Source organism: Dama dama, chromosome 25 (assembly GCF_033118175.1).
Source record: "Dama dama isolate Ldn47 chromosome 25, ASM3311817v1, whole genome shotgun sequence".
Taxonomy (NCBI): Eukaryota; Metazoa; Chordata; class Mammalia; order Artiodactyla; family Cervidae; genus Dama; species Dama dama.
The window spans coordinates 10,565,434-10,578,846 of NC_083705.1; the positions used below are offsets into that span (position 1 = coordinate 10,565,434).

General features: G+C 46.4%; 1 protein-coding gene across 1 annotated transcript in view; it reads left to right on the top strand.

The window, feature by feature from the left end:
• Positions 1–13,413, top strand: part of DOCK2 (dedicator of cytokinesis 2) — a 459,408-nt gene that overhangs the window by 376,065 nt on the left and 69,930 nt on the right. Inside the window, exons 31-32 of the mRNA XM_061129423.1 lie at positions 3,587–3,687; positions 3,783–3,841. Of these exons, the coding sequence (XP_060985406.1) occupies positions 3,587–3,687; positions 3,783–3,841 (160 nt within the window). The remainder of the gene's footprint in view (positions 1–3,586; positions 3,688–3,782; positions 3,842–13,413) is intronic.

Below are 13,413 nucleotides of genomic sequence, written 5' to 3' on the forward strand. Positions count from 1 at the left end.
CTTACCAGCTGTGCCACAAGGGAAGCCCAAGAATACTGGAGTGGGTAGCCTATCCCTTCTCCAGCGGGTCTTGCCGACACAGGAATTGAACCGGGGTCTCCTGCATTGCACACAGATTCTTTACCAACTGAGCTATCAGGGAAGCCCTAAAAGCCAAAAGGTGGAAACAAACCAAATGTCCATATTGGACAAACAAAATGTAGTTTATCTGTGTATACTGATACCCAGAATAGTATCCAGCAATAAACATAAATGAGGTACTGACACCTGCAACAATGTGGGTGAACCTTGAAAACATTATGCTTAGTAAAAGGAGCCAGACACAAAAAGTCACATATTTTATGACTCCATTTCTCTGAAACGTCAGAAGAGACAGATCCACAGCGACTGAAGTAGCTTTGTGGTTGCCAGGGGCTGAGGGGGATGGAACAATGGTAGTGATTGCTAATGGGTGGAAGGTTTCTTTAGGGGATGATAAAAATGTTCTAAAATTAAGTAGTAGTGATGATTTACTACCTGTGAGTATGGTAAAACCCACTGAATGGTATACTTTTAAAAGTTAATGTTATGATATATGAATTATATCTCAACTTTTAACAAAAAGAACATCAGGAATAGGGTGACGTAAAACATTTTTGAGGGACTAAGTCGGGTATAATAGAGGTAGAACTTAGTAAGAAGTTTCATTAGATTTGACATGTTCGGGTGTTCTCAAACATGTTAGGTGTGAGATTTCTGGAATTTTTCTTAAAAGCAATACCAATTCACCTCACCTTGTTACACATCTATTTCCTGTTGTATCCTGATTACTCTTTTCAAATCCCCAAAATTCAGGAATTTCTCACCCTAAAAAATAACCCGTTCCATGTCCTATGACCAGGTTTTCACTTTCTTTGGGTCGTAGTTTCATATCTTGGTCTTAAACAGGACAAGATGTGAGCTCTGGGCTTGAGCAAACAAAGTAACACATTGTCAGAACTTGCAAGTCATGGGGTCACCAGGAGGAAGGGCAGTTGGAGTGGCTGAGAGACACCCTGACCTTCACTGTGTTTGGAAGCGAGGTTACCATGGAAACAGAAGAGCTTGAGATCTGATTCCCAGAGTGATGGGCCGCCTTTGGAAGACTTTGAGGAAGGGAGGGACAGGATCTGGTCCTTCTGGGCTCTGTGTGCTGAGTTGATTTTATTGGGCCACAAGCCAGGAGGTCATCTCACTGCACCCCAGAAAGACTTGGTCTTTTGGACTCTGAGAAGTAAAGTTTCAAGTAGAAGAAGGAAAGCTGTTCCCTCAGCAGAGTCATGAGGTGCATGAGGGCGGGGACTGCTCTCTGCGCGCCCGCTGCCCGAGCCCCACGTGATGACGCTTGGCCCACTGAAGGCGTTCTGGGAATATGTGTCAGTGCAGTCTCTGCCGAAGACAGACCACCGCATGTAGAAAGAGACCTGAGTATCAGTCAGTAGTGAAAAAGTACAGTGAAAGTGTTAGTCGCTCAGTCATGTCCAGCTCTTCATGACTCCATGGACTGTAGCCCTCCAGGCTCCTCTGTCCGTGGAATTCTCCAGGCAAGAATACTGGAGTTGGTAGCCATTCCCTTATCCAGGGGGGGATCTTCCCAACCCAGGGATTGAACCTGGGTCTCCTGCATTGCAAGTAGATTCTTTACTATCTGAGCCACCAGGGAAGCCCCATCAATCCGTAAGCCTGGGTGTAAATCCCAGCTCTGCTGTATGTATAACAAGCTGTGTGACCTTAGGCAAAACTTCAAAAGCTTCAAAAAAAAAAGGTCAAAAAACTTCACCCCCCAACCTTGTTCTTCTCATCTGTGAAATGAGTCTAATAACGGCTGTCAGGTTTTGAGAGATGGAGGGAGGGATATGTGGGAAAGCGTCTGGCCTGTGGTAAAACAAAGGGCTTGTTTAGCTTTTCTCTGAAACAGGAGCCACAAACCCATGTGAAAGTAACAGCAGTAAGGACATTACCAAAGGTATAGCTGCTTTTCACTTAGTCTTGGCCATTGGAAACCACCAATGAGCATCTTTGAGTGAAGGATGACAGCCTCATTGGCAGGTGATTTCTCTAGCTGGTGTTACCCCTCCTCTTGCTAGTCAGCGTTTAGAGGATGCTGGACATGGATGGGCTCCGTCCATCAAAGCTGTCCCACCTGCTCCTTTCAGAGCCATGAATCTTGTAATAATTGCCCTTCAGCACCGAAGGCACCAGCTTGTACTATTATTTGCTTTGGTACCAAAGAAGTCACCAGAATAATGAAAAGAATAATAAGGCCAACCAGAGCTTTGGAGCTCTTACTGAGATCCTTACCCTTTAACCTCATCATCTTTACCACAGTCCTCTGCAGTGGATACAGAGGTAAGCCCCACCGCCCGCCCCCCCTTTGCAGATGGGTTCACTGAGTCTCAACAGTACCTTGGTTTGAGTCTCGATCTCTTGGTTCTGTAGCCTGCATCAATGTCACTATCACTGCTGCTAATCTTTGGAGCAGTTTCCCTCTGCTGCACACTTTGCTGGACCTATTTCACCATGAGCAGGTGGAGTGGATTCTAGTCTCTGCATTTAGCACCAAGAGATCATGTAAATATTAAAATTATGGAAAGTCTACTTATCAGCTGGGCCTCAGTGGTCCTTGAACTCAAATGAGCATGAGAATCATCGGAGTGCTTGTGAACACATGGATTTCTGGGGTTGGATTCAGTAGGTCGGGGTGGGGCCAGAGAATCTCCATTTCTAACGAGTTCCTAGGTGATGTCGATACTACTGGTCCAGAACCAAACTGCAAAACCATAGAGCTAAAGGGAGGGAGAAGGTGACATATTCTAAGATGGAATAGGTGGCAGGCTGGTCCTCTGCTGCCAGGTGAATTAGGAAAGACTTCCAGAGATGCTGTTGTTGTTCAGTTGCTAAGTCATGTCCAACTCTTTGTGAGCCCGTGGACTACAACACACCAGGCTTCCCTGTCCTTCAGTGTCCCCTGGAGTTTGCTCAAGTTCATGTCCACTGAGTCAGTGATGCTGTCTAACAGTCTCATCCTCTGCCGTCCCCTTCTCCTTTTGCCTTCAAATCTTGCCCAACATTAGGGTCTTTTCCAATGAGTTGGCTCTTTGCACCAGAAGCTTCAGCTTTAGTATTAGTCCTTTATTTCCTTTAGAATTCCTTTAGAATTGATCTGAGTCTCTGAAATCCTTATCCCTTATCGCCCCCTAATTCTAGGGCAGAGAACCACCTCACCAGGGCACCCAGCTGGGCTGAGTTATTCATCTTCCAGAAAAACAAAATGAAGCAAAACAACAGCAATAAAAAAGAGCGGCCCTAAAATCTTTCTCCTTGTCCAAATCCTATTGTCAGAGAGAGGGCAAACATGGTCAGCACCTAGAGAATTCCATCCATTGTCCTCCTTTGGCTGGAATGTTAATTTCAGAGTCAGTGCCAGTTAGAAAATTGCAGTGCACAGAATTAAACTGATTCTGCCTCTGTCTTCTGCCATCTTCATAAATTATTCACATCACCCAGCGTTTAATATGCTCCCCCACTTCAGCCCTCCCATGACGGTTCTCCATGCTTTCGCTTACAGCTGTGGAACAACTATTTTCACCTGGCCGTGGCTTTTATCACTCAGGATTCGCTGCAGCTGGAGCAGTTCTCGCATGCCAAATACAACAAAATCCTGAACAAGTAGGTTGCATGTGGAGCTCCTGAAAAGGAGGGGGGAGGTTCGTGAGAATCTCTGAGGTGATGCCTGAAGCAGACATTTTTTTTGTTTCTCCTAGGTACGGGGACATGAGACGGCTAATTGGCTTCTCCATCCGTGATATGTGGTACAAGCTTGGTGAGTAGGCACAGGCATTCAGACAGACACATCTGCACATGCCAGGCTCCTTCTTGAAGACCATCTGTTAGAGGGCCATGGGGGTTTCAGCAGAGGAAGCTTGAAATAATAGTTTATCACTGTACACACCCCAGGTCCTTAATAAGTGCCTGATGAGAGAGGGTGCCCATCCCAACCTCCCACCCCCCAAAACAGCTGTGGATCTGCTTCTCCTTGATGCCCCTGAGGGGTTAAGAATCAAACTGGAATTTACAAGAAGGAGAAAGCATGACTGCTGTGGGAATTCATGGCCTCCCCTGCCGCATGTGCTTCCTGCTGATTGGTGCACGTTCTGCAGCCTGCTTCTTATGTGATGTTGTGATCTACCGAAGGCCTTCCAAACACATGGAGGAGAATTGATTCTGTGGCAGACGAGGGTCTCCTGTGATCTGATTTGAGCTGGAAGGTGACCCCAGAAGCTGTCCCTACTTCAGTGAGCTACAGGAATCCTGGGCAAGCTGAGTGGTACCTATGGGAGGAAGGAAGGGGAGATGGAGTCAGCAAGACATTTATTGAGAGTCTGAGTCAGCCCTGTACAAGGAGATTTTATTTAATCTTCCATCACCTCCTGTAAGATGGAAACATTTCCCCCTCATTTTATAGATCAGGGAACTCAGAGGGAAGGAGCTTGCTTGAGATGAAACAGAAGCAAGCCCCAGAGCTTGGTTTTGATTTCACGAGGATGGGGGCTGCATACCTTGCCCAAGGCCTGAATCCTGCTCCATAAATCTGTGCAGAAAGGATGAATGGGTAGATGGATGCATAAATATTAACAAGTAGCGAGCTGTTTTCACCTCCTGTTTTGTGCCTCCTCCGTGACTCCGCCACTGGACTGCTCTGTGCTGTCTTAGATGTGGACTATCTTCAGTAGAGCACTTGCAGGACTCTGCCTGTCTCTTGGATTCAACCTAAATCACCTCCCCAGACCTCTTGGTGTCTATCAGTCCCACCTGACTTCCTGGACAGCAGTTCCTCACCCTTCCCAGCAAGGTTCATTCCTTGTTGGGAAAGCAGAGTGGACGTCCACCTGGGTTCTGTGTTTGCTGGCAGCATTGCACCCAGGTCAAGAGCACATGCTGGTAGCAGAGGGTCGTAGACTGGTTCCCGAAATTGAAGGGAGAGCTGGGCATCCGGGCCCAGAACAGACTCCACCTCTGCCGGGGGCCTTGCCTTGTCATTTACACGCTGTGAGGCTCAGAGCAGGGCCTGAGTGACCCTGGCCCCACTTGGGGAGACAGCGCCATCTCCCAGCGTGTCTGCGAGGCTCAGAAGAGCAAACACTGGGAGTGGGAAGCGGTGGAGGCCACACCCATGGAAGAGTTTTATCATCATTTTCACCCTGTTGCAACAGTATCTCCTTAGTTGTAACAACCAAAAATATCTGCGTGTGTGCTAAGTCATTTCACTTGTGTCTGACTCTTTATGACCCCGTGGACTGTAGCCCTCCAGGCTCTTCTAGCCATGGGATTCTCCAGGCAAAATTACTGGAGTGGGTTGCCATTCCCTTCACCAGGGGAATCTTCCTGACCCAGGGATCGAACCGAAGTCTCTCGCATTTCAGGCAGATTGTTTGCTCTCTGAGCCACCAGGGAAACCCTAGACATTACCAGATATCCTCTGTATGTGTTCATGTGTGTATGTGTGTGTGTACGAAACTCCCCTCTTTTGCAAGCCATTACCAAAAAGAAATCCCATATCTGCCCTGTTTTTCTAGAACAGCATTTTTGTTTCTCTACTTTGGATAATGATAGGGATAAAAGAAATATTTTGTATGTCATTTACCACTACCCTGCCATAGGAAAGAGGTGCGTAGTGCAAGCGGTAGCCAGCCTCTGGCCTCGGGGGCGGGAGTCTGGAAGGGAGTAGCTGGGGTTGCAGCAAACTGAGGCAGGTGCGCCCCAGCTGAGGGGAGCAGTTGCTGTCCTGCCTGGGTGAGTGCTGTCCTATTGGAGTGCAAGGCTGACAGTGTCACAGCTTCTGGTTTACCAAAGAAGCCAGGAAACATGATTTTTAAACGCATTTTTACTTTATGAGTATTGGTGATAACTAGTTGAAAGTTTTAAAAGCACCAATGTGTCCAGTGAAACAAGGGGCCCAGACTCAGTCTGCAAAGGAGCTTGCATTCCCTGCTTTGCAACAGCAAAGACAAGGGAAAGCCCTGCTGGGCTTCCTCTCCCAGATCTACATCCCGAGTGTTGCCAGGATTGCAGAACAAGGATCTGTGCTTTGTGTGTTTCTAGTTCCTCCACACAGCCTGCGTTTTTCTGAATGTCCTTCATTGCTGTTGTTTCGCACACAGAAGATTTTGTTTAGAGATAGATTATGTTTTGGCAGGAGCTCCTGCACTCCCAATTATGCTGATGAATGAAAAGATGTTACCAAATACTCTACCTGCTTAGGATCACAGAACATCAGAACCGGAAGGGCCCTTTAGAGAGCATATTGTCCAGCATTTTTCAAACGTTTATTTTTAGCTGAGGACCAATAAAAAATATATATACCCTGCTCAATACAGAAATTGGATGAAAGCCAAGCTGTTCTAATTGAAGTGGGATGAGGGGGCAGGTGGAGGGTAGTGGGTAGAGCTACTCTCCTGAGCTCCTATGGAGACCCCTGCAGATTTTCTGGGAGAAACCCTGAAGCACTTCAGAGAATAGTTTGAAGCTACAGGTCTGTCCAACCCACCATTTTACCAATGAGGAAACTGAGGCACAGAGAGGCAGTGAGTGTGTGTCCAGCATCACAGAGTGGATGAGAGGTGGATTCAAGACAGGGAAGCCTGGCATGCTATAGTCCATGGAGTTGCAAAGAGTTGGACATGACTGAGCAATGGAACAGCGAACAGCAGCAGGACAAGTACGCTGGTGTAAGTGTCCGTCCAGAAGCGTCACGGACCCCTTGCTGTATCCAAGTACCTGTAGGGTGAATTAGTGGAATTCAAAGACATATTTGTTAGGGTTTGGGGGTTGCAAGAAAGAGATGCCGACTATGGCTGCCTTAATTGGCGAAGGTACTAATTGGAAGGGCAAGGGAAAATGGGCTATGAAGGGTAGGATTAGAGCCACTCAAGGATCCAGGACAGGTGGTGTGATGTTGCCTTTAGAATGTTCTATCTCTACATCACTCTGCTAAAGGTCCAGTCTCCAGGAGACATCTTTCTATTGTTCTTCCTTGGGTGGCCGCTCCATCAATGCCCCCACCAAGCCTGCATCCATCAAGGGAGGCAGAGTTTCCCAAAATAAAATGTTCATGGAGTTATGGAGAAGTCGAACAAAGACACAGTTGTCCACTGCAGAAAAAACAAAAAGTAAAAAATTCTGTTGCAAGGATGGCCATCTCTTCATCTCTTAGCCTGGACTCCTTGGAAGAGGAATGTATATTGGCCTGAAGGGTTCTTCCTGCTGCTTGTTAGTTACCTGGCTGCCTTCTCCTTGCCTGTCTGCTTCAGGGCTGGGGAGCAGAAAGAGGAGCAGAGTGAATGGATGGGTCCCCAGTCCCATCCTACTTTGTGTTCTGCCAGATGCTGGCATTAGTAGGCCTTCTCCAGCAAGCTAATGAGGTTAATCTGCTAATCCAAACCAGAACTAAGCACTGTATACATGGGGGACCAATGCAGTGAAAACTCTACATTGGGTAATGATGAGTTCTAAAGTGCAATTTGTGAAACATCCAAGACAGAGTGAGACATCGAAGCTATCGGTGGCAAACCTGGCTGAGTGCCCATGTAATAGCCATTCCATCCTTCTTCCTGGCTAACGGATCCCTGATTTTTTTTTTCATGATCACGATTTGTCCAGTTAACAATGATTTGTAGCTAGTGATGGCCATGTGACCCACCCAGCTCTATCTGATGAGAATCAGCAGAAATAAACTTCTTGGGGTTTCGGGAAAATTTTTTTTCTTAATTAAAATGAAAGGGAGGGCATAACAGTTTGAGCGTAACACATTGTTTTTTTTTTTTTTTTTTTTTTTTTGCTTGTAGTCTTTCCCTTTGTTCCTTTCTGGGAAAGAATAAAATGCCTGGAGGTGCAGTAGCCACCTTGAAGCCATGAAGAGTCATACCCTAAGGATGAAGAAGCAGCTCTGGACTAACTGTCTTTGACTTTTTTTAAGGACGAAAACTAAACAGAGCTTACTCAGTTTAGCTGTGGTAATCAGATTTCTGCTACAACCCTATCTGATGTATCATCTAATTCAGTGCCCTGATTTTATAGGCGAGGTCACTGAGGCCCAGAGAAGTACAAGGACATTCCCAAGATCAACAGCAAATCGGTGACTCAGATGAGACAAAAGAGCCAGACTTGACCTGAAGTCCAATGTTCTTACTAATATTTTTTTTCCAGAATATGCAAAATATTTTCAAAGGATGTGAAATAGTAAACTATGTTTTCCAAAGACTACTGATAATGAGTAAATCATAATGCCTGTTAAGTTTTAAAATTTTGTTTTAATGCCCAAAGCAATCAGGGCTTCATCACCATGATCATCAGCATCATCATCTTCTTCTCATCAAGAATGATTTGAGCAGCCCTGTGATTATAAGATAGCTAATTGCAAAGATCATCTCAGACTGGAAGACTATTCAAGGAAAAGTCTAGACAAGTGTGTTTGTGTGTGTGTATGTGTGTGTGTGCACTTTTGTGAGAGAAGATGCATGCAGGGAAGCCTTAATAGAGAGAAGGATCTGTACCAGGATCCAGCCACTAAAGGGTTAATGCTATTTGTATGTTTGCATCTTGGGATAATGCCAAATACAATGGACTTTCCCTGATAGTGTAGCATCATAACATTTGATTTCCACTAGGAGGAAAGCAATGCACATTTTGTGAAAATGACTTTGTACTTAACCGGCCCATATTCGCGGGGGTTAATGCTGGTCTGCTATGTTAACAGTCTTCCTGGGAGAGAAAGATAAATTCCAGTGGCTGGCATCATGGCCTTACATGTGAGAGCAGAGCTGTGAGAGCAACTGAACTGTCACTTTTTCAGCATCTATGGAGGGCCCAGCCCACCGCTAAGCACCAGGGAAGGATAAGAGAGTTGGGGACGTATAAGGCATGGTCCCTGCCCTCCCTGGAAAAGCCCACCATGAGCTCTTAACATAGGACAAACTGAGAGTCTGAAGAACGAACTAAGAGCATGTTCCTTAATGTGAAATGTGTGGTCAAGACTCAGGAGTTCAGGCAAAGAGGAGGAAGGCTCTACTGAGTCAGTGGCTCTTGAATTAGACCCCAGGGTGGTCGGAGCTGAAAGGGCAGTAACCATTCCAAGCGAACAACCAGCCTAAGCAAACATGACTTCCTTAAATTGGGGAGAAGCTGCTGGGCAGAAATAGGAAATGGGATTAGAAAGGCATCCATCCATCTAACGAACCATCCACTTATTCATTTAATAACAAATATTGAGCACTGTGATAGGCAGAATGATAGCCCACCAAAGGTGTCCAAGTCCTAACCCCCAGCACCTGTGTATAAATTACCTTATATGGCAACGTGGACTTTTTAGGCATGATTAAGGATCTTGAAGATGGTAAGAGTATCCTGGACTGTCCAAATGGACCCAAAGCAATTACAGGGACCTTAGAAGTGAAGAAAGGCAGGGGAGTTGGAGAAAGGTTAGAAAAAGCAATACTGTTGGCTTTGAAGATGGAGGAAGGGGTCATGAGCCGAGGAATGCGGGTGACCTCTCGAAACTGGCAAAGGGAAGGAAGAGGTTTTTTCCCTCAGACCCTCCAGAAAGAACTCAGCCCCGCTCACACTTGACTTTAGCCCAGAGAAACCCATTTCAGACCTCTGACCTCCAGGACTGTAAGATTAGTTTGTGTTGTGCTAAGCCACTGTCTGTGGCAACTTATAACAGCAGCAACCGGAAATGAAGACAAGTAACCTTAAAGGTCAGGCACTGTGCTAGTGGCTGAGGCTGCAACCAAAGACAACTGTAGCGAGAGATGCAGCCCCCAGCCTCGTGGACTTGCACTGATGAGTGGCCTTCTGGTTGCAGAGCTGTTTAATTATGGTTGTAAAGGAAAGTAGCTGTAGAGCAGAAGCTGGGGCACCCGGAGAGTGCGTAAAGGACTCCTGCCTCGTGAGGGAGCTCCAGGTGGCCTCGATGAGGACGGGGGAGCTCTGAGCCCCAGAGCTGTGGTGTCCTTCAGGAACTAGCCTGTGAGCCACCTGTCTAAATTTAAATGCTCTAGCATCCACCTTTTTCAAAAAGATAAAAAGCAGTGAAATTAATGTTAACAGTATATTTGATTTAACCCCATATTCCAAAGTGTTACCATTTCAACATGTAACCAACATAAACATTACTGAGATAGGTTACCTCCTTTGGTTTGTTTTCCAGAACTCTTTCTTTGAAATCTAGTGGGTTTTTTACACTTACCACACATCTCAACTTGGACTAGCCTTATTCCAGCTGCTCAAAGACACATGTGGCTAAGTGGCCTCCATATTGGACAGAGAACAAGTAACATTTACTTATGGGGCCAGCAGTGGTGGGACTCAGATGGAGTCGGGCACAGGAGGGATGCACATAGTGGGCAGCCTGGGGCGGGGTGCAGGCTGAGGAGGGGGAGGCGGGGTGTGGAGATGGAACTTCAGGCCAAATGGGCTTGCAGACCAAGGGGACCCATGCAAGGACTGTAGCTGTGGCCAACATGATCAGACTGGGGTTGTCAGACATCTTTGAGGAGAAATAAGAGCATGTTTCGATGCAACAGAGAAGGGTTTGGAGGCTGCTAAATGTCAGCTGTGGGAGACAAGATACATCTGATCCAACCTCCTTCCGGTGCCAGCCCTTTACTCTAGAAGAAAACAAACTGACCAGCCTGAGACGTTCCATGAAAAGCCCCGGGGGCGCCATGGGGTTGGACTGCAGCTTCTTACACTGCTTTTCCCACAACTCACCCTTGGCCAAGCTCATGCTGCTCAGCATCGGCCTCACCCCGCCGGACATCAGCATTTGCTGAGCCTTTCTAATGAGCCAGACCCTGTATGGAGCCCTTAGTTTTAAGCTTCTCAACAATTCTTCAGCCAGGGATTATGATTACATCTCCATTTAATAGATGAGATAATATATATCGCCTTTTTCTTCCCCTCTCCCCACCCTCCTCCCTTCCTTCTCCCTGCCCTTCTTTCTTGTTTCTTTCTGTCAGGCTGCCTTCCTAGTGCTCTCAGACCTTCACCTGCAACCTCCCCTCTCCTCTTGCGAGGCCTGGCATAGACCAGAAGGCAAGCACAGCGGCCGGCTTTCCACCCACACGCCTCAGCTCCCCCCGTGCTCTCCTTTCTGCCAGAGCCTTCCCCAGAGCCTGGGCAACTCAGCATCTGGATTTATCCCACTGACTTGTTGGGACTTGAAAAGCCTTTTCTAATTGGTATCTGTTCCCAGTGAGATTCAGTTTCCATTATGTGAGAAAGACCCTCTCACCCATTCCCTTCCTTGCCTTTTTTCAAGAACAATAGCAGGTATGCTCTTGAATGAGAATTTTTTTTCCAAAATGAGTTCACATTCATTTAGCCACAAATATGTTCTCTGTGTGTGTGCCTGTGTGCACATCTATGTATATAAAGGCCCACATTCAGATTACTTGAACACAAAATCCAATGTGCTGAAATTCCATTTCTGATGTAAATGAATAAAATTTTTTTATGGAGCATTGTAAGGGCCATTGAGATCACACTGCATTTAGAAATCATCATTATCTCTCTCTCCTCTTTCCTATTCTTCTGCACATCTCTTCAACTGACTGCAAAGAATGCAGGTCAGAAGTGCCTAGGAAATCCCTAGTCTATGGCATGTCTGCTCTTTTATTTTAAACCATCTCAAATATATCTTTATCAGACCCAATGCCCTCCAGTATTCTAAAGGCCTTTGTCACATAAGCAATTTCTCCATTCCGTGGTGGCTTATCTGACAGTTTCCCATCTACCTGCTACTTATTACACTCAACTTTGAATTTTAAAACCCCACTGAGAGTTTAAAGGATCTTGAAGGACAAAATCAGAAACCTAGATTAGCAGTTACTATAAATCTGCAAGAAAGCTAGTTTAGGGGTTTTTGTTTTTTTTTTCCTGTTTGGAACAATGCAAAGTATAATCCAAACACATTGTATAATGAAGCTGGTATCCTAGAAAAGTGTCTTCATATTTCACTCACCTCTCTGCCTGCCTTCACTATTTCATTCTCACTAACTGAAGATGTTCCTAGGATGATGCCTTTTTTATCTGAATTCTGGGGAAACACTCACCCCCAACATTAGGCCTCATTTAGGCTGAATTAAAACTCATTCTCTTGCAGCCTTCCGTCTTGGCTCCTTTACTCAGCTTTAATCGAAAGCAACAGTGCCAGGCTGTATGCCATGCCGCCTGAGTTTCTGCACCCCAGGAGCTCTCTCCCCCAGGCAAGACCACCAATGCAATGTGCACCTTGACAGTGGGGAAAAGCAGGATGGGCTTCTTGGGCTCTGAGAGTCAGGAGGAGAAAGACGCAGCTGCCGATGAAACACCTGGGTGTCAGCTTCACTGGCAGGGTTACTGGGATGGGCTTGCCCACGCTCCCCAGGAAATCCCCGCAGTTCCTGAGCGCCCCTCCCTTTCTCTTTCTCTGCCACGTCTGATGTGTGTGCTCTGAGAAGTCTGCTCAATTCTGCTCGACAAGGCTGCCCTTCATGGTTCATTTTGGGCAAACGTCACAGCAGTGATAGCTAACACTATACAAAGTATGCCATGTGCCAAGCCCTGTCCAGGGTGCTTGATAAATAATAATTCATTACTTCTTCACAACAACCCTATGAAATAAACTCTATTATTCTCTCATGTTACAGGTGAAGACACAGAGGCCTCAAGGGGCCCACTTGCCTACCATCACATAGCTAGTTGATGGAAGGATATATTTACATATTTCAGGCAATCTAGACCCAACTTCAGTGCCCTTCACCTCTTGGCCACACTGCCTGTGCCCCTGGGCTGACTATCCTAGGCTCGGTGCTCAGTGTTGCTATTGTTGTTTAGTCACTTAGTTACGGCCAGCTCTTTTGCAAACCCATGGACTGTACCCTGCCAGGCTCCTCTGTCCAGGAATTTCCCTGGACTTGGCATTTCCCAGGCAAGAATACTGCAGTGGGTTGCCATTTCCTACTCAAAGGGATCTTCCCCACTCAGGGATCAAACCTGTATCTCCTGCATTGGCAGGGGGTGTTCTTTACCCCTGAGCCACCAAGGAAGCCCAGACGAAGTATACACAGACATGTTTTCATGTGGTCTTCTCAACAGGTGGGCATTGCAATTGCATTTTTATGACACATCTCCAAGTCAAATATAGCCAGTGAGTATAGGAGCTAGACAAATTTATTTCCTCCTTCAGTGGACATTTCCTCAGGTTATAGTATGCTCCAAGCTCAGTGCTACAGATGTAATAAGAACAGACATGCTCTCTGCTCTCACGAAGCTCTCCATGGGAGAGGCCATTATCTATCAAACAAAGTCATCGTTGCCAAGTTGGCTAAGGAGACAGACCACTAGCCAGGGCAG